Source organism: Prionailurus viverrinus, chromosome B1, assembly GCF_022837055.1.
Source record: "Prionailurus viverrinus isolate Anna chromosome B1, UM_Priviv_1.0, whole genome shotgun sequence".
Lineage (NCBI taxonomy): Eukaryota > Metazoa > Chordata > Mammalia > Carnivora > Felidae > Prionailurus > Prionailurus viverrinus.
Window position 1 is genome coordinate 111,341,696 of NC_062564.1, and position 22,149 is coordinate 111,363,844.

The 22,149-nt window shown below is 35.5% G+C and overlaps 1 protein-coding gene across 6 annotated transcripts in view; it reads left to right on the plus strand.

The window, feature by feature from the left end:
- Nucleotides 1–22,149, plus strand: part of ZGRF1 (zinc finger GRF-type containing 1) — a 92,391-nt gene that overhangs the window by 40,452 nt on the left and 29,790 nt on the right. For 5 of the 6 annotated variants that reach the window (XM_047856265.1, XM_047856262.1, XM_047856260.1 and 2 more), the window contains 8 exons: nt 2,257–2,359; nt 2,464–2,561; nt 6,872–6,995; nt 10,478–11,121; nt 12,256–12,394; nt 13,504–13,688; nt 14,849–15,045; nt 16,792–16,931. In XM_047856265.1, the coding sequence (XP_047712221.1) occupies nt 2,257–2,359; nt 2,464–2,561; nt 6,872–6,995; nt 10,478–11,121; nt 12,256–12,394; nt 13,504–13,688; nt 14,849–15,045; nt 16,792–16,931 (1,630 nt within the window). The remainder of the gene's footprint in view (nt 1–2,256; nt 2,360–2,463; nt 2,562–6,871; nt 6,996–10,477; nt 11,122–12,255; nt 12,395–13,503; nt 13,689–14,848; nt 15,046–16,791; nt 16,932–22,149) is intronic. The other variant, XM_047856264.1, reaches the window with a different exon arrangement.

Consider the following 22,149-nt stretch of genomic DNA (forward strand, 5'->3'; position numbering starts at 1 on the left):
TATTAGATAAACTTTGTTAGTTCATTTTTTTCCCCCTTGGATCTCTTTCCTATGTCCTCCATCTGTCCGTTCTAATCTACACTGTATAGTTGGCATCTTAAAATTAACCTTCGCCTAGGGGCACCTGGGTGGTTCAGTCGGTTGAACGTCCGACTTCGGCTCAGGTCATGATCTCGCAGTCTGTGAGTTTGAGCCTCGTGTCGGGCTCTGTGCTGACAGCTCAGAGCCTGGAGCCTGTTTCAGATTCTGTGTCTCCCTCTCTCTCTCTGCCCCTCCCCCACTCATACTCTGTCTCTCTCTCTCTCTCTCTCTCTCTCTCTCTCTCTCTGTGTCAAAAGTAAATAAACATTTTTAAAAATTTAAAAAAATAAACTTTGCCTATTTCCTAGCTTGAGTTGCCTATATCTTGAACATTGTCTTTTTTTCTTGTTTTGTTATGACACATCTTAAGTGCCTCTGAAGAAAGGGAGAATGGGAAATAGAATTTGGGAGACTTTGTATGTTGTAAATATTTTTATTCTGTTGTCATCCTTGATTGATAGGCTAAATATAGAAATTGGATATGATCTGCTATTTTTCTTTTTAAATTTAAATTTAGCAGTGTTTTCTCCTAGAGGTTTTTAAGCATATTTTCTTTGTATTCTTTATTCCTGAAATTTCACAGTGATGAACCTTCCTTCAGGTTTTATTAATACTGGATATTGAATTCTCAGTGAATCTATCCTGCAGATACAAGCCCACCAGTCCTGTAAAAATTTTTTTAAAAATAATTTTTTGGTAATTTCCTCCCCATTATTTTCTTGATTTTTCTCATTCTAAAGCTTCTATCAAATGTTTTTAGCCTTTTGTAGCCTACTTTTTCAGCAGCCCCTGTGGACGGCATAGTTTCTAAGTGTTTCCATGGTTATAGGGGTAAATCACTTTACTTGTCATTGGACTCCCCTGTAATAGGTACTTTGGTGTGACTTTCTTTCATATGATGAAGTTTGTATTCTTCCCCATCCTCTTAATATATGGTTGTTAAAGGTTACCATTGTTTCTTAGTTTCATCAAAGATAAAAGATGTTTTTGTGTCTTATTTCCTATGGTTTTTTTGAGGAGAATAGAGGCACTCATATTGAAAATGAAATTTGTATCCATTTGTTTTATTTATTTTATTTTTATTCCGTGCCCAATGTGGGGCTTGAACTCACCACCCTGAGCTTAAGAGTCACATGCTGTACCGACTGAGCCAGCCAGTCACCCCCATTTGTTTTATTTCTAATTATTTTTACATACGTTGGTTACGGTAATGTTTTGTATCATGAGTTTCTATGATATGTTTTAAGGCAAAATGACCAGATAGATCTAGGACCAGAGAGAATTTTTTTGGTGTGAGTGTGGCAAATTGCATATAGCAGTCTCTGAACTTTAAAAAAAATTCTGTAGTTCATTAAATTCTCAGGTGCTCTCACTGATTGAAAGGCGCACTGTTCTATTATACACCACTAAGAAAGAAGAACAGTCAGTTAACATACGATGCTTTATCACTTAGACTTTTTATTGACAACTTTTTATTGTGGTAAAAAACACATCATAAAATTTCCAACTTCATCCGTTTTCATGTGTATGGTTCAGTCATGTGAAGTATATTTACAATGTTGTGAAACAGATCTCTAGAACTTTTTCACTTTCACTTAGATTTTTAATGTTATATTTATTGAAAGAAGTCTTGGATTTATTTGTATATCACAAATAAGGTATATCACCCTGCTTTGTTTCCTTGCCCTTCTGTGAACACAAGACTTTTTTGTTCAATGGCAAATGATAATGTCATCCTTTTGAATACATTTAAACAGCAAAATTTCATAACATGGTAATTAATGCAAACTCCTATTTAAGTGACCAATATATGAACAGTATGTCTAACTTGCATATAGTTTCACTTGCACAGCAATACCGACTATGTTACAACCATTGCTGGTGCTATAGAGATGTAAAAGTGTCATCACAGGATTCATCTGCATTTCAATGGTGTTAAGGTATAAGAAATGTGAACTGTAAGAATAGATGAAATGTAATATATTCTACTTTCCCTGACTAGAATTGGTTTCATAACATATTGTTTTCTGTTTGTCTGTGTCTCGTTATAACCACAAGCTATGTGTGTATATATAGAGAGGTAGATAAAGATATAGATATGTACACACACACACACACACACACATACAGTTTCTTTTTACTAAATAAACTGATAAATGGATCTCTGTTTTCTAGTTCCCAGATGAAGACGACTTTCCAAAAGAAGGTATTAGTTTTAATATTGAAGACAATTTTCAAGTGAGAGCTGAGTCTAATAAGGACACAGTTGAAAATGACTGTAAGTAAATTCTAAATAAAACATAACATTAAAAAGTTATTTGACATTGAACAAACCATTATGTAAAAATCCATGCTTTTTTTTTTTTTTTTTTTTCTCCACAGCAATTTTAGATTTCTCTCCTAAAAAGTCAGAACGTTCATATCATTATTTGGATTCTGATTTTAAATCAGCAGAGAGGACTTCATTGGAAGCAAATAAGGTACAGTATAAGCAAAGTTTTAATAGTTGGTAGTAAAAAATCTTGGTAGTCTTATAGGAAATTAATCCATTAAAAACGAAAAGATAAAAATTTTAAGATTGGATCATTTTTAACGTGATAAAGTTTATCAATAACCAGCCAACATTATTTTAACGATAAAACAAGCAGCAAAATTTCTGTTAGAATAATTAACAAAATGTAGATGACTAGCATCTTATTATTCAAAGGTGTTTTGAATTTTCTAATATGACATGACATAGGAGGCATACATAATTAGAGAGGAAGAAATAGAAGAATCAATTAAAAATGAGAAGTTTAAGAAGAATTTTGTAAGTTAGTTGAAGGCAAGATAAACTTAAAAAATTAATAGCTTTCCTGAACCAGTTAGAAAACATAATAGAAAAGTGTTCCGACAATAATAACAACTGATATACAATGCCTAGGCATAATCTTAATTGTAAATATATGGAACATGTGTGGAATAGACTATGAAATTTTACTGTGAAATATAAAATTCATGAATACATAGCAATGCACCAATACCAAATACCCTCTGTAGGTCAGAACTTGTAAGACTTGGGTATAGAGTGATGGACAAAATAGGTATGTATGATCTCTGTCTTTAAAGGCCAAGGATAAAGAGGATGAGATGGTTAAAGGAGAGAGAGAGATGTTAATCAAGAGTGCAAGCAAACAAATAAATTGAGATAATTGCTATGTAAGAAAGCTATGAACGTACTCTGAAATAGGGGAATCTACTTTATGGATAAATCTACTTTATGGCTTTTCCAGCTGTGGCAGCTGTAGGGGGAGGAGCATACCTTGTAAAGAAACTGCAAGTATAAATACCCTGAGATCGAAAAGAGTTGAGTGGGCTTGAGAAAGTGGACGAAAGCCAGAGTAGTGGGATTGTAGAGGGTGAAAGTGGTATTTAGAGATTGGAAAAGTGAGCAGGGCCAGACACACAATCTTACAGGTGAGGTAAAGAATTTTGATAGTCCTCTGTGTTCCTCAGGGAAATCCATGAAGGGTTTTCAGCAGAAAATTACATGACTTAATTTACATTTTTTTTTTTTAATTTTTTTTTTTTTTTTTAACGTTTATTTATTTTTGGGACAGAGAGACAGAGCATGAACGGGGGAGGGGCAGAGAGAGAGGGAGACACAGAATCGGAAACAGGCTCCAGGCTCTGAGCCATCAGCCCAGAGCCCGACGTGGGGCTCGAACTCACAGACCGTGAGATCGTGACCTGGCTGAAGTCGGACGCTCAACCGACTGCGCCACCCAGGCGCCCCTTAATTTACATTTTTAAAAGGTTTGCTGGTTGCTCTGTGGTAGATGGGTTTAATGGATGCTGTGGTGGAAACAGAGAGACCAGTTTAGAGGAGACTTAATTGATAGGGACTTGAGGATAGGCATTGTGGCAGTGAAAGGAGTTAGAAGCATGGATGTTGATGGACTGAATGTAGATAGTTAGGGTGAAGGAAAAGGGAGAAGAAAGATTCCTGGCTATCTGACTTAACAATTGTGTGATTTTCACTGCGTGGAGTAAGAAGGAGGAGTGTATTAGTCTGCCGGGATTGCCATAACAAAATACTGCAGAATGTGTCTCTTACACAGCAGAAATTTATTTTGTCAGAATTTTGGAAGCCAGAAGTCCAAGATCATAGTTCTGGCTAATTTGGTTTCTCATGAGGACTGTCTTCCTGGCTTGCAGACAGCTACCTTCTCACTGTGTCCTCACATGGCCTTTCCTCAATGTGTACACATGGAAAGAAAGAGAGCAGGTGAATGCAAGCTCTCTTTTTATAAGACCACTAATTCTGTCAGATCACAGCCCCACTCTTATGACCTCATTTATCATTGAGACTTTGTTACCTATTAGAGGCCATGTCTCCAAGTACAGTTACATTGGGGTTAGGGCTTCAACATCTGAATTTGTGGGGGACACAATTCAGTCCACAGCAGGGAGGAGCGGGTTTGGTGAATACATAGGAACAGACAGAAACGCCTGTGAATCAGTCGGGTAGATATGTAAAGTTAGATATCAGATACATGGGTCTGGTTCAGAGAAGTTTGCATGGTCATTTGCACATAGCAAAGTTTAAAGCACTGAGAATGGATGGGTTCATTTCAAGAGTGTGCAGAGAAAGGAGAATGTGTTATATCCCATTCTTAAGAATTGGGGGGTAGGGAGGGTTTGCTATGTCAGTTATTGTGGAGACATTGGTAAAATGACAGAAACAGGTTCATGTGGCAACTTGAGGGTCATTGGTGACTTTGGCAAGAGCAGTTTCAGTGAAATAGTGAGGATTGAAACCAGTTTAGATGGATTAAATGGTAAATGAGATGTAAGAAAGTAGTGACTGGATATGGAAAATTCCTTAAAAAGAGTAACATATTTGATTGATCAGCCACTCATTCCTCAAATATTTTGGGGGCATCTACTGTATGTTGCACTGTTCTACGTGTTAGAGGTAGGCCTATGAATAAAACAGGCAAAGATCTGCTCTCCTGGAGCTTGCCTTCTGATGAAAGGAGACAGATAATAAGCAAGTATATAGTACCTTAGAGGGTTTAAGTGCTGTGGAGAACAATAAAGCTGTGTAAGAGGGATGGAGTTCTATTTTATAGGTAAAATAGGGCCTCTCTAATAAAACACTGGGGTGGAGAACTGAAAGAAAAGAGAGGAAGGGAGAGGACACGCATGCCATGCAGATATCTGGAGGAAGAGCATTCCAGGCATAAGGAATAGCAAATGGAAAGGTTTTGAGGTGGGGGAATGCTGGCCAATTTGTAGAACAGCAAGGAGGTAGCCATGGAATGAGTGAACAAACGAAGGGGAAAGTGGTAGGAAGTGAGATCAGAAAGGAAGTAAAGGACCTAATCTTATAGGGCAACTGGGTAGGACATTTTCAGAGCTTTGTACTTTGAGAGAGTTTGGGAACCATTAGTTTTAATGAGAAGAGTGAAATGATTAAACTTATGTTTAGAAAGAAACCTATGGCTGGTTGATAGAGAATGTACTGTGGGAACAAGGTGCATACTCAGTAAGTATTGCCTATTATTGTTACTTTTGTTGAAAGTGCAATACAATCTAAGCTGCCTAGGTTTGAATCCCAACTCTGCTGCTAATAAGCTAGATGAGTTTAAACAAGTTTAATTGCTTAACTACTCTTTTTCTCAATTCTCTCAGTTGTAAAATAAGGAAAATGAGAGTACTGACCTCATATGGTTGTGTAAGGATCAAATAAGTTAAAACTAAAAGGTACTTAGGACAGTCCCTAGCACATAGTAAGAATTTGTTATTATAAGACTATTACTATGGTAATGATTGAATGTAATTTCCCATTGATTTGTCAGTTTCTTCTACTAGACTGAACTCCCTGAATGTGGGGATCATGAGTAATCATCTTCACATCCTTATTTCCTAGCACAGCAGCTAGAACCAAATGACTAATTAAGCGAGTGTTTTAAAATTTATATATACATTTTTTACTTTATTGTAATTTACTGAAAAAAAAAAAGACATGCACATTCTAAAAAATTTAAACCATTCAGGAGTACATAAAGTTACAAGAATCCTTTCTCCTTAATTCCACCTGCATTAGACACCAACCACTCTTAACAGTTTGGTATGTATTCTTCCAAACTTTTATTCTTTCATTCTATTGTTATATATATATATATATATATATATATATATATATATATATATATATATAAAATGTGATCATCATATTATATTTTTAAGGTGATTAATTTCTGGAAGCAGCAAGAAAATTAAATACTGTTCTAAGGAGAATAACATAATGAGTAATATGACTATTCATGTCTTGAATAGATCAAAAAAGTTCAGTCCATTTGGGAGTAGTATCTTCAAGTTTAGGTCAACTGTAGATAAACCCTAGACCTGAGGACATAAGAGAAAGCTGTTCATTCCATGAGTCTGCAGGAAGTTTTACCTTCACATCTTCAAACATGAAATCTGAGTTAGTTTTAAGCCCTATTGACTAGAAATTCATCTTCAGAACCAAATCCCCATAACCCAGATCAGTCTAAGTCAGGATCTGACCCATTTCAAATAAATCCAATGGTTTTTATGTTCTGCGTTTTATTTTTTTATTATTCTTGTTGATTTTAGTGAGTTTATCCTGTCCCTTTGGGAAGAGTTTTTGCCCTACTGTAGTTCTACATAATGTGCTTCAAAGCATTATTTGTATGATATAGATTACTAGAATTCATTCAAACTATAGGGAAAAAAATGTAGTAACATTTGGTTAGTAATTTTGTTTCTTCTTTCTGAATAGATGACATCACCAGAGCAAAAGATCTCGACCTTAAACCCTGTTTCTACTTTTTCTTTGAACTCAAGAGATGAAGACTTTGTGCTAGAATTCTCTACGGAGTCCCTGAAAGCAAGAACTTTACCTGGTGACCTTTACTTCCTCAGCTTAGACAGTTGCTACCCTGCTGCTCTAATAATACTTATATGTGTAAAATGAAGTTTTTTATTTGAGAAATTGTCACTAAACTAAAAATATCTTGAAACCAGATTCAGTGTCATCCGCCTCAATCCTTCCCACACCACTTTTCTATTTGAGATGGCTCTTACTTCCAAATACAGTACACCCTTCTAACTCTCAGGTCCTTCTTCTCCTCTCAACTTCTCATGACAGACCTCTGCAAATGTCTTCCATCATTGCAGTACTTCTCACAGCTGTAACTCCAGAGTCGGGCCCCTCTATAGTGCCCTCCCCTCCCAGGGAATGATTCATTGTGAGTGTCTGATTTACACCATTGGTTGACTTTGGTATAACCTCTTGTTTCCCCTTTTTTGCTTTGGGATCCTGGCAAAATCAGGGAACTCTTCCAACTGTTGCTACCACAGTTGCATTCTCAGATCTCTGTGTTTTCATACATTTTAAGTCTTCCCTATGAGTAATTTCCTGCTTCTTGATAAGTACAGTACATTCTGTAGGATTCTTTCCACTAACTTTTCTTTCCCTCTCTCTTTTCTTGAAATCTCACCAACGTATCTTCCCTGATTCCGAAGTTATATTGGGTAAGGGATGAAGTTGTAGGTAATTTTGGGGAGTGGACGATATAAAAAAAAGAACAAAAAAACCCCACCAACTTTGTAATGTGAATGGGTAGTTGGGTTGAAGAAGGTTTAGTGGGTATGGCTAGTAGAGGAAGCAAGGTAGGGAAAAGTCAGTATGGGAGGAGTGGGTATCGAAAACAAATGAAGTGACAATGGAATAATAAATGATTTTCATAGTTAAAGCATGAATCTTACTCTTGATTTTTTATTCAAGTATGATTAACATGTAGTGTTATATTAGTTTCAGGTGTATAGTGTAATGATTTAACAACTTTAGACATTTCTCAGTGCTTATCAAGATAAGTGTACTCTTAATCCCTTTATCTCTTTCCCTCCTCCTCCTGCCCACTTCCTCTCTGGAAACCACCAGTTTATTCTCTGTATGTTAGAGTCTGTTTTTTTATCTCCGTTTTTCTTTGTTCGTTTGATTCTTAAATTCCACATATGGGTGAAATAATATATTTGTCTTTCTCTGACTTATTTCACTTAGGATTATACCCTGTAGGCCCATCCGTGTTGTTACAAATGGCAAGATTTCATTTTTTTATGGCTGAGTAATATCCCATTGTGTTTGTGTGTGTGTTGTGTGGGTAGGTATGTACTACCTCTTCTTTATCCATCCACGAATGGATACTTGGGTTGCTTCCATATCTTACCTATTGAAAACAATGCTGCAGTAGACATAGGGGTGCATATATCTTTTCAAATTAATGTTTTCATTTTCTTTGGGTAAATACCCAGCAGTGGAATTACTAGATCATATGGTAGTTCTATTTTCAATTTTTTGAGGAATTCCATACTGTTTTCCATAGTTGCTGCACCAATTTGCATTCCCACCAACAGTGCAGTGTTCTTTTTTCTCCACATCCTTGCCAACACTTGTTATTTCTTGTCTTTTTGATTTTGGCCATTCTGACAGGTGTAAAGTGATATCTCATTGTGATTTTAATTTGCATTTCCCTGATGATTAGTGAACATTTTTACATGTGTCTATTGGTCATCTGTATGTCTTTGGGAGAATGTCTCTTCTGGTCCTCTGCCTATTTTATTTTATTTATGTTATATTATTTTTGAGAGAGCAAGAGAGAGAGGGAGCGAGGGAGAATGGGGGAGGGGCAGAGAGAGGGAGACAAAAGATCTGAAGCAGGCTTGGCGATGACAACGCAGAGCCTGGTGTGGGGCTCAAACTCACGAACCGTGAGATTATGACCTGAACCAAAGTTGGACCCTTAACTGACTAAGCCACCCAGGTGCCTTGGTTCCTCTGCCCATTTTAATCAGATTATTGGCTTTTTTTGGTGTTGAGTCATATAAGTTGTTTATATATTTGGGATATTAATCCCTTATCTGATATATCGTTTGCAAATATCTTCTTCCGTTCAGTAGGTTGCCTTTTTCTTTTGTTAATGGTTTCCCTCACTGTGCAAAAGCTTTATTTTGGTGCAGTCCCAATAGTTTAATTTTGCTTTTGTTGCCCTTGCGTGGGGAGACCTATCTAGGAAAATGTTTCTATGGCCAGTGTCAGAGGAATTACTGTCTATGTTCTTTTCTAGGAGTTTTATGACATCAGGTCTCACGTTTAGGTCTTTAATCCATTTTGAGTTTATTTTTGTGTCTCGTGTAAAAAAGTGGTCCAGTTTTATTCTTTTGCATGTAGCTCTCCAGTTTTCCCAGCACCATTTGTTGAAGAGATTGTCTTTTCTCAATTGTATATTCTTGCCTCTCTTGTTGTATGACCATAAGTGTGGGCTTATTTCTGGGCACTACTCTGTCCCTTGATCTATATGTCTATTTTTGTGCCAATCTTTTACTCTTTAATGATGTTTTAACTTTTCTGTCAGTGTTGCTTGATTGGCTTGTTAGAATTATAAAATAACACTATAAAAGAATATCATTTGCTCACTTACTGCTCTACTACCTACCCAAATGATCCCCAAAGTTTATTCCCAACAAATATTAACTCTGTCAAAAAGGTACATTATTATAAAATAGGAAACCATAGCATTGTCAGATAAAAACGTTAAGCTTATATAGCTCCCATGCGGTATTATTTATTCATTTATTTATTGAACAAATATTTATTATTGCTTTTTACATTTTAGGAATATATTTATTATTAATACTGCTGACAGAAGGAATTCTAAAACTCAGCCAAAATCTAGTTTAGGAGAATTATACTCTTACCACATACCAATAGATCAGAATAAAGCTAACTATCTTCTTTACCCTGAAGGTTAACATATCACTTCATGGGTATAGTAAATATAAAGGAAGTTACAGTCACATAGATAAATAAACCGTGAACTTCAGTCTCTGGAGTAAGAATATACAATTAAGAACAAAAAACCAGTTCTCAGTTCATGTCCTGACTCTGCCAGTTGATAGTCATGTTACCTCTAGGCCTTGGCAATCTCATCTGTAAAATGAGAATAATAAATCCCTTCATGGTTGTAAAGTACTTTGAAAAGTTAAGTGCTATGTAAATATAATCTAGTGATTGGTGGTGGTGGGTTGGGGGAAATCTTAGCTAAGGGAAAAAGAAAAAGGGAAGGATTTCAAATGCATTAACCTTAAAAAAGTTTGAGTCTCTTGAGCTTTGAAATCTTCATTTTTTTGAGACTAAAATCATTAAAAATATTTTATTATAAAAAAGGAACTAAAATTAGATTTTTTGTTTTTTGTTTTTTTGTTTGTTTTGGCAAGGCAAGTTGTTACTTTTTCTTTCTTGTATAGATAGCTACTGGTTTTTAGAGCCTAGTTGATGGCCATAATACATTTTTATTTAATCAGCTCTTTTTTTTTTTTTTTCCAGTTATCAAAAAACCCAGTTCTCTGGGGAATAAGAACTTTCAAAGGCTTCCATTAGTAAGTAGAACCCGAGTTCCACTTATTACTTTGCCACGTGTTGATAGGTCACCTGATTTAGATTCTCGTTCATACGACATCATCTATGACAGGCAAGAATCTTCTGGTTCCCCCATATTCAACTTGTGTGAAAAGTCAGCGGTTCTTTCTTTTAGCTTTGGACTTGACAACCAAAGTGAAACTTCCTTCTCTAAAGAATCCAGAGAAGTGACTCCAAAGGATGTTTTACTTCTCAATAATACATCTACTCAAAGCAAGTGGCTGAAATATCAAAACATACCCCAGTGCAACTTGACTACTCTAAATGTAGTTGATAAAGTAACAGATGGCTTCTTTGCTGAGGTTGTTTCTGGGACACATTGTAGTGACATAGGTGAAAGACAGAGTGATGCTGTGAATGGAAGCTCCATGCATTTGCAAATGATAAAAGACATGCTCCATCAGCAGCAACAGGATTTTAGCAGTCAGGATTTGATTTCCAGAAAGAAAGCACTGTCTTTGAATTTAAAGCAGACTACCAAGACTGAGAAAATTCACAATGTGTTAGGAGAGTCTGCCTGCTGCAACTACAGTGTAACAGGAGATTTACAGGTGAGTAAATGAGCCAATGTATCTTGGTGCATTGTGTCCAATAGTTAGTGTTTGAATTTCAACAAAAGAATTACCAAAATCATATAGGAGCAATGATTTTACTTTTAGAGCTAATGACTTCTTTTTTTGAGTTTTACAGAACTCTAGCTATAGTCATATCTTCTTTGACTTAAAATCTTACCTAGTAGTTATGAGCATTAAAAGAAATTATGTGGTATCTGGCACGTAATAGGTACTTAATAAATGATAGCTCCAACTGTTTCCACTTCTGCCACTACTATTACTGTGATTGTTTTCATTTTTCACTATCAGCTCAATTTTGCCGATCAGATCATGATTAGGGTAAAGTTACATCTTATACATTGGTTTTGCAAAATTCTATTGTAGTTGTAACCGGAAATAGAAACACATAATGATACCATTCACATCAGCTAAGTTTTTCCTAGAAAAAAGTTTTTACAAACTATTAAGAGGCAGACCAGAAATGGTTAGTTTTGGTTTTTTTTAATGTTCATTTATTTTTGAGAGAGAGAGGGTAAGTGGGGGAGGGGCAGAGAGACAAGGGAACAGAGGATCCAAAGCGAAATCTGCCCTGACAGCAGTGGGCCCAATATGGGGCTCAAACTCATGAATCATGAGATCATGATCTGAGCTGAAGTTGAATACTCAACCGACAGAGCCACCCAGGCGCCCCACGTTTAGTCTTATTTATATGATTAAAAGTGCGATGCGTAGCCATTCTTGCTATACTTGGTATCTCATTTAAAATGAGAAAATGAAGAGCGCCTGGGTGGCTCAGTCGATTGAGCACCTGACTCTTGATATCAGCCGGGTCATGATCCCAAGGTCATGGAATGGAACCCTGCATCCGGCTCTGCGCTGAGCATAGAGCTTGCTTAAGATTCTCTGTCTCTCTCCCTCTGCCCTGCTCCCTTGCTTGTGCTCTCTCTCTCTAAAATACTACTACTACTACTACTACTACTACTACTACTAATAAAATCAGAAAATGATTTTTAAGGATTCTGAAAAATCAAAAAAATGTGTTTGTTAAATATATCTATAGAAAATAATTCACTCATTAGTAGACAGTATTTTTCTGGAGTTGTTATAATAACTTGAATTATTCCATTTCAGGGGATAAGTGGCTCTGAGCTGTGCTTCCCAAGTGGGCAGAAAATAAAATCTACTTATCTTCCCCAAAGGCAAATTCATATACCGGCTGTTTTTCAGTCTCCTGCTCATTATAAGCAAATTTTTACATCTTGTCTCATAGGTATGACTTATCTTCCTATTTTATTATAATTGGTTGCTGCTTAATGTAAGTAGGATAGCTGTGAGAAAACATAGTATCTTATATTGTGAACTTTCATATTAAATTCTCTACTTGAGATTTGTTACTTTCCATATGTCCATTCCAGTTTTCAACAGTAACTTACATTCTAATTTCAGGTCAAATTGAGTGTCAAAAGTAGGAAATGACAGTATTATCTTTTACAAGTTAGAATTTTTCATTTAAAAAAAAATGTTTACTTATTTATTTTTTAGAGAAAGAGAGAGCAGGGTAGGGGCAGAGAGAGAGGGAGAGGGACAGGGCTGTTAGCACGGAGCCTGATGCTGGGCTCAGACTCACAAACCATGAAATCATAACCTGAACTGAAATCAAGATTCAGCAGTTCAACTGATTGAGGCACCCAAGCACCTCTTCATTTTTTTTTTTTATTAAACTAGAAGTGTTACTGGGGTGCCTGGATGGCTCAATTTAATTTTAAAAAATAATAATAACAACTAGAAGTGTTACAGATGGTTTTGTTAAGAAATTTTAAGTATGATGCATGATTAGTTTTGATTGTTTTGTTGTATAAGGGCAAAACTTGCCTTTAAAAAAATGAATATTAGTGTTATAGATTACTGTTAAAAGTCATTTTCAAACTTAGCTAACAGTACACATGATACAAACACAAACTTATTTTGTATTTAATTTTCATCTGTATTTATGTATATAGATTACTGTTAAAAGTCATTTTCAGGGGCGCCTGGGTGGCGCAGTCGGTTAAGCGTCCGACTTCAGCCAGGTCACGATCTCACTGTCCCTGAGTTCGAGCCCCGCGTCGGGCTCTGGGCTGATGGCTCGGAGCCTGGAGCCTGTTTCCGATTCTGTGTCTCCCTCTCTCTCTGCCCCTCCCCCGTTCATGCTCTGTCTCTCTCTGTCCCCAAAATAAATAAAACGTTGAAAAAAAAAAAAAAAAAAAAAGTCATTTTCAAACTTAGCTAACAGTACACATGATACAAACACAAACTTATTTTGTATTTAATTTTCATCTGTATTTATGTATATATATAAACATGTATATACATATACATATATATATATATTTTTTGTAGAACATCTAAATATATTGCTGTTTGAATTGGCACAGAGGTTGCACAAAGCTCTTTCAAAAGTTGACATATCGTTTTACACATCACTAAAGAGAGAGAAACTGAAAAATGTAGAAAGTAATGTGCCATCCTGCCATCATCATCAACCTGCAAAACTTGTCGCGGTTAAAAAGGAAGGTCCAAATAAGGTATTGTTCCCTGTTACTCACCGGTTGCCCCACCGAATACTTGTCTTGTAGAAAATTTAGGTACCTATTGCTTTATGACCGGCTTTGTTAAAGAGCAGGTCCTGATTAGGAACCTTCTACTTGAGGTATTAGTAACTAACCTACAGTAAACTCCCAGTAAATTTTTACTAAAAGATGATCTGTGTTCTAGGATATAAAAGTATGAGTTAAGATAATCCTTCAGATTGCCTGTGAATCTATTGCATAGTGGTGGCTGGAGACAGAAACATAAAAATAAATTTTATGTAATAGTATAATTGATAGAATAGGAAGGATATGCCCAAGTTACAGTGAGAACACTGAGGAGGAATATGTCCCAACCTGAGATCTTAGAGAATGCAGAGATGAGCCTGAAGAAGTGAAAGTTGAAGTAGTCTCCTGTGTGAGCCCCAGTAGGAGTAATAGATAAGGCCTGAGGAATGTAAAAGCAAACTAATTTAATTTACATTGCTGATAACATTATTATGGAAGATGTCAATTTAGTAAAATGTTTATGTATTGCGTACATACATTGAGATTTAAATTTAGGCGTCAAAGGCAAGAATTTGTAAATAATATTATAACCATAGAATAAAATATTATAGAGCCATCAAAAGCCTTTTTTTTCTTTTTAAGATAATTTGATGACATGGTTGTCATGCGTACAGCATGTTATTGTGTTAGGTTATATTAGGTTATGGAATAGAAAACACATCATCATCTGAGTTTTACTTTTTTTAAAAAAAACAGTGTATGTGTGTGTCCTTGTGCGCACACACACTTATGTGAGTGACAAAAAAGGCCAAAAAGAAATGCACAAGATGTTTCTTGTAGTTGTTTCTGGGTAGCCTTCAGGGTGTCTATGGTGAACATTTTAAATTGGAGAAACAAAAAATTTTATTTTTCAAATAAGCTTATGTTCTCAGAATAATGTAATTTTCTGATAAAGAGAAATGTCAACTAAGTGGTTTTAAATTTTAATTTGTTGTTTAGTATTAATAAAAAGATTAACTTGTATGATGAATAATTTATTGGAGCACATTAATGCCAAGCACCTTTTTATAGAAGTCTTGACAAACATAATACAAAAATAGTAAAATATAAAATTTTTCTTACTCAATTGCAATATCTTTTCCTCTTAGGGTCGTCTCTTTTATACCTGTGATGGACCCAAAGCCAACCGATGTAAATTTTTCAAGTGGCTTGAAGAAGTGACCCCAGGATATTTAACAAAGGAAGCCTCTCTAACTAGCATGGTTTTAAGTGATATAAAGAGTATTGGCTTATACTTAAGAAGTCAAAAGATACCCCTCTTTGAGGAATGCCAGCTTTTGGTGAGGTATGCTTTGGTAGCAAATAATGCCTGTAATTAATTATTATATCAGAAAATAATAACCTCACATGATTGTTATCAGTTTTAAAAGATATTGAGATGGGTAAATTATCTGAAAGATAGAGTACCTCAGGTTTTCTAACTTTAAAATGGAAATAATTTTCTAAAGCTATTTTTAGACAATCATTTTTATATATAGTCACAATCCTTAGGAAACCCTGTTGAACAAACCACAAGAATAATTTTTGTCAGTGCAGGATAATAGGTAGCCTAACTAGTTAGTTTTATAGGATAATAGAATGCTACAATTTGGAAACATGTCCTATAAAAGTGGGATTATCCAAAAAGTAGCTATAATGAACATGTGCATTGTAATTTAATAACATCTTTGGAGAGTTTATACATGCCTGCATTCTTCTAAGGACTTTGCATGTATTATTTCATTTAATCATCATCATAACCTATAAGATACAGAAATAATGGGGATGATTTATTACAGTTATTGAAGCTGAGATACTGTATCTTTTGTGTACTTTTTCAATACTTGTCCTGGCTTAGTCTCTCTTTCTTTTTTATTTATTTATTTATTTTTTTTTAAATTTTTTTTTTTAACGTTTATTTATTTTTGAGACAGAGAGAGACAGAGCATGAATGGGGGAGGGTCAGAGAGAGGGAGACACAGAATCTGAAACAGGCTCCAGGCTCTGAGCTGTCAGCAGAGAGCCCGACGCGGGGCTTGAACTCACGGACCGCGAGATCGTGACCTGAGCCGAAGTTGGCGCTCAACCGACTGAGCCACCCAGGCGCCCCTTAATTTTTTTAATGTTTTATTTATTTTTGAGACACAGAACGTGAGCGGGAGAGGGGCAGAGAGAGAGCAAGACACAGAATCCGAAGCAGGCTCTAGGCTCGGAGCTGTCAGCACAGAGCCCAACGCGGGGCTTGAACTCACAAACCATGAGATCATAACCTGAGCCAAAGTTGGACACTTAACCGACTGAGCCACCCAGGCACCCCTGGCTTACTCATCTTAAAACTAATGATAATTCAGGGTGCCTGGGTGGCTCAGTCAGTTGAGCATCTGACTTCAGCTCATGTCATGATCTTGTAGTTTATGAGTTTGAGCCCCACATCGGGCTTGCTGCTGTCAGCCTGCCGGTGTGGAGCCAGCTTCGGATCCTATGTCCCTTCTTTCTGCCCCTCCCTCACTTGTGCTCCTCTCTCTCAAAAAATAAATAAAACATTAAAAAAAAATAAAACTAATGATTCTGTGAGGGTTGCTATTTTCTTCCTACTTTTTTATTTTTTGTCCATGGATGAAAGTATATAAACTACACTCACTCTGGTTCCCTCCTTTTAATGCTATATTTTAAAGATGAAAAAAAAAAATGTACTTTCAAACTTATAAAGTCCTGGCGTTGTAATGTATTGCATGGTAACTGTTGTTAATAATACTGTATTGTATATGTAAAAGTTGCTAAGAGAGTAGATCTTAAAAGTGCTCATCACAAGGAAGGCAGTTTGTAACTCTGTGTGGTGATAGATGTTACCTAGACTTATTTTGGTGATCATTTTACCATAAATACACACACACACACACACACACACACACACACACACACACACACACATATCTCGAACCATTATATTGTACACCTAATACAATTGTTTCAATTGTTATTGACAACTATATCTCAGTAAAAATTTGTATCTTAATATTTAAATTCATTTTTGTTTTTGCTCATTTTTCAGAAAAGGATTTGACTTTCAAAGAAAACAGTATGGCAAACTAAAGAAGTTTACAACTGTAAATCCTGAATTTTATAGTGAACCTAAAAGCAAACTTTATCTTAAGCTGAGTCGGAAGGAAAGTTCTTCAACTTATAGTAAAAGTAAGTTGACCTGGTCATGGTGGTGACAGAGTCTACCCTTGTATCTCAGTTACATACAGCTCTGCAAATTCTTTACATTAAAGAAGGTTTATAAAGTACTGTTTAATAGTAGCATATATTCTGAGTTATTATAGGAGTTATTATGTAATAAATTAGACCATTTCCAAAAAGCTTATTTTAAAATTTTAGTTATTATTATTATTGTTATTTTTTAAATAAAAAAATATTTATTCATTTTTGAGGGTGAAAGAGACAGAGCGTGAGGGGGGAGGGGCAGAGAGAGAAGGAGACACACAGAGCACAGAGCCCGATGCAGGCCTCAAACTCACGGAATGCGAGATCATGACCTGAGCTGAAGTCAAACGCTTAACTGACTGAGCTACCCAAGTGTCCCTAAAATTTTAGTTTTAGTCCCTAAAAATTTTATTAAAGGCTAACAAAATCTATTTAATTTTGTTTAGAAAAATTATACTAGCTTCTTACCACTATATAAATAAGTATATTGATTCAGCTGTACTCTGACCTAATATCAAAAATAAACTGAAAATGTGGGCACCTGAGTGGCTCAGTCAGTTAAGCATCTGACACGTGGTTTTGGCTCAGGTCATGATCTCACAGTTTGTGGGTTCAAGCCCTGTGTCGGGTTCTAGCTTGGGATTCTTTCTCTCCCTCTCTTTATGCCACTCCCCCGCTCACAGTCTCTCTCTCTCTCTCTCTCTCTCTCTCTTCTTTTTTTCACTCTTTGTCTCAAAATAAAGAAATAAACTTTAAAAAAATAAACTGAAAATGTAATGACTTTATTGACACTTCTGTCATTGTCTGCACAATTTGACAGGACTAGACCACCAGTTTTAGAGAATTGGAAATAAAATCCTTAAAAGAATTTTTTTTTCTAAGGAGCTTAGATGCACTAAATTGGGTTCATCATTATCTTTGGTTTCATGACCTACTCATATCATTGGTCCTCACCTAGAGTGCTTTGATTATTTAGTTACTTTAAATGTAATTATCTGTGAATCTACAAACTGAGGCAAAATCAAGTACCTTTCTAGCTACCTACATTTAATATAAAGTGACCCCACTAACTCAATCTGGCTGTCTCCTAACCTAAGGTAATTATCATTTCATCCCTGTGTTCATCAGCATCTTGCTCCTCTTTGTTTGTAAGTTGATAGAAATGAATTCCTCAAGAGCGTACAGTTAACCATTGAGCAAAATAGGTTTGAACTGTGCAGATCCACTTGTACATCGATCTTTAAAATATATACAGTACAGTATTGTAACTATAATTTCTCTTATGACTTTCTTAGTACAATTTTCTTTTTTGTTTCTTTATTGTAAGAATACAATAGATAACTCATATAACATACAAAGTGTTTGTTAATTGACTGTTTATGCCATCTGTAAAGTTCTGGTCAGTAGGCTATTATTAGTAGATAAGTCTTTAGGGAGTCAAAAGTTATATGTAGATTTTTGACTGTGGGAAGTTAGCACCTCTAACCTCCATATTGTTCAGGAGTCAGTTGTAGTTTAAATTTTTTTTTTAAACATTATTAAAGTGATATAAATCTGTAATCTTTTGGAGTTTATTTATCTTTTTCACTTAGTGACAGACATATCGTTGCAATATAGACATTTTATTGATGTTGATCTGAAATCTAGAGTGTAGATTACTTGCTTTGACTGCTATATCAATTTATTTTGTGAATGTGCCACAGTTTATTCATTCACTCTTCCACTGATGGTGATTTTGGTTTCTAAGTTTTGCCATTGTGAGCAGTATGCTACATATATTCTTGTACTGTCTTGTAAATGTTCAGTAGCTTCTTTTGGATATAATTTTAAGAATGAAAATGCCCACACCTTCAGGTGGTACTGCCAAAGTCATTTCTAAAGTGGTTACATCAGCTTATCTTCTACTGTCTTGCATCAGCCTGATCAAATGGGTGTAAAAGGATCTCACTGTGGTTTTAGTTTGCATTTCTCTGCTCACCAATGGTGTTGAACAGCTCTTCATGTGTTTTTTGCTTATGTATTGTTTCTTTTTTTTTTTTTTTAACGTTTATTTATTTTTGGGACAGAGAGAGACAGAGCATGAACGGGGGAGGGGCAGAGAGAGAGGGAAACACAGAATCGGAAGCAGGCTCCAGGCTCTGAGCCATCAGCCCAGAGCCTGGGCTGACGCGGGGCTCGAACTCACGGACCCTGAGATCGTGACCTGAGCTGAAGTCGGACGCTTAACTGACTGAGCCACCCAGGTGCCCCTGTATTGTTGTTTCTTACCCATTTTATTATTTGTAATCTTATTTATAGTTCTTCTGTATTTTTCGTGCTAATTTTTTGTTGATCATGTATATTGTGACTGTCCACTCACAGTTTGTATCCTGTCTTTTCACTTTACTTTATTTTTATTTATTTATTTATTTATTTGTTTGTTTGTTTGTTTGTTTGTTTGTTTAAGTTTCATTTATTTAGGTAATCTTTACACCCACTGTGGGGCTTGAACTTATGGCCCTGATATCAAGAGTCATGTACTCTTCTGACTGAGCCAGCCAGAGCCAGCTGACTCTGTCAGCACAGAGCCCTGCAGGGCTCAAACTCACAAACCAAACTGTGAGATCAAGAACTGAGCTGAAGTTGGACGCTTAACCGACTGAGCCACCCAAGCACCCCTCTGTGTCTCATTTTTAACATCTTTCCCTATACTGAGGTCTAAAATTATTCACCTTTATTTTCCACTAATTTTTTTTAAAGTTTTCTTTTTGACTTTTTTTTTTTTTACTTCTTTAAAGTTTATTAAGGTTTTCTTAATGACATACTACATGTGAAAATCTTCAATCCATTTGGAGTTTTTATTTTTTTTTGTACATGGTATGAGATAGGGATCCAATTTCATTTTTTGTCTCTTTAATTAACAGTTTTGCTAGCATAGTAATCATTTTTTATTAATTAGTCCTGCTTTTCCTCTCTAAATTGAAATGCTATCTCGGTTATAGCCAAGTTCAAAATAATGTTGATCTGTTTCTGGACTCCCTATTTTATACTAGTGTTCAATTTGTATATCCTCGTGTCCATTCCATACTGTCTAAATTACTGTAGCTCCATCTATGGTATACTTTCTCCCTCCTATTTTACTACTTTTTGGATCTTATACATTGAGGTTATTTTAATATTTGAATATATTGAGGTTTATATTTTAAATTGCTATTATCCTCTTGGTAAACTGAAACTTTTATTATTGTATAGAGACTCTCTTCATCTGTAATAATACTTTTTTCTTATAATCTAGTTTTTAATATAACTATGTGAGATTTATTTCGATTAGTATTTGTTTGATAAGTCTTCTAACATTCTTGTTCCACCTTTGTGTGTTCCTACATTGTCCCTTATAAATAGCAGATGTCTGAATTTTTAAAATTTTTACTTGTAAATGGAATAAGTCCAGTATTTAAATTTATTATAATAATAATAATATGCTTGGGTATGTTTCTCCAATTTAATTTTTTAAAATTTTTATTTATTTTAATTTTTATTATTATATTTTAAATTTATATCTAAGTTAGCATGTGGTGCAACAATGATTTCAGGAGTAGATACCTTAATGCCCCTTACCCATTTAGCCCATCCCCTCTCCCACAACTCCTCCAGCAACCCTCTGTTTGTTCTCCATATTTAAGAGTCTCTTATGTTTTGTCTGTCTCCCTGTTTTTATATTATTTTTGCTTCCCTTCCCTTGTGTTCATCTGTTCTGTGTCTTAAAGTTCTCATATGAGTGAAGTCATATATTTGTCTTTCTCTGACTGACTACTTTCACTTAGCATAATACCCTCCAGTTCCATCCACGTAGTTGCACATGACAAGATTTCATTCTTTTTGGTTGCTGAGTAATACTCCATTCATCCATCGATGGACATTTGTGCTCTTTCCATACTTTGGCTATTGTTTATAGTGCTGCTATAATCTCTGGGGTGCATGTGCCCCTTCGAAACAGCACACCTGTATTCCTTGGATAAATACCTAGTAGTGCCATTGTTGGGTTGTAGGGTAGTTCTATTTTTAATTTTTTGAGGAACCTCCATACTGGTGTGTGTGTGTGTGTGTGTGTACACACACACACATATATATTGGTGTATATATATATACACACACACACACACACACACACACACACACACACACACCACATCTTCTTTATCCACTCATCCATTGATGGACACTTGGGCTCTTTCCATACTTTGGCTATTGTTGATAGTGCTGATATAAACATGGGGGCACATGTGCCCTTTCGTGTTTCTACAATTTTAAATTATTTCTTTTTATCCCATTTTATCTATGCTCTTTTAAATCATTTCTTGCTTTTTTTTTAAATTGATATTTAAAAGCTTACCCTCCAATAAGATAAGAACTTACAAAACACACCTCTTGTTTCTTCCTGTTTGTTTTTTTTTTAAGAGCTTGTTTCTTCCTCTTGACCTTTTCTTTCACTCTCCCCTTCCCTACATCTTATTGATATTTTCTACAATGGTGCTACTCAAAGGATGGTCTGCAGACTGGTTTTAGTCCAAACACTGTTACTGGTTTCCAAAGAGAGGTGAGGAGCTGCTCCAGGGTGTTATAAACTACCCATGTCAATAAGCAAACTAGTTTAGTTGGGTTTTGCTTTGTTTTGTTTGTAGCAAGACTTTCTGAATGAAGGAAGCGTTATGTGGATTTGTTAAATTGCATTCTAGCACAGACTTTATGTTGCAGACCTATAACAGAACTATTTAAGACAGGCTACTTTGAATAGCACTAATCTAAACCTATAAATTTTAGGTTAGTATGGATTTCTTTTCTATCTTCTTTGAATGTAAGTACTTTTTAAAAGATGACTCAGACTTGTCCAGGGTAATTTAATTACATTTGTTTATGTATCTCTTTTAGCGTCTCCTAAATTTTTCTCTCTTATTAATGTATTTCATCAAAAACTGTTTTGAATGTAGGTCGTTGTATGGTAAACCTTCTAAGCCTTGAATGCTTGAGGATGTTTTTGTTATACATTCATATTTGAATGATAGTTTGGCTGCACATAAAATTGTAGGTTATAAGTTCTTTTCACTTAAGACTTTTGACCCCCAGAAGCAGCAATTTTATATGTTTTAAGAAAATATTAATATACTTGGTTATCTTCTTGCTGTTGAAAAATCTGTTGGCATTCCAATTCTTATTCCTTTGTATG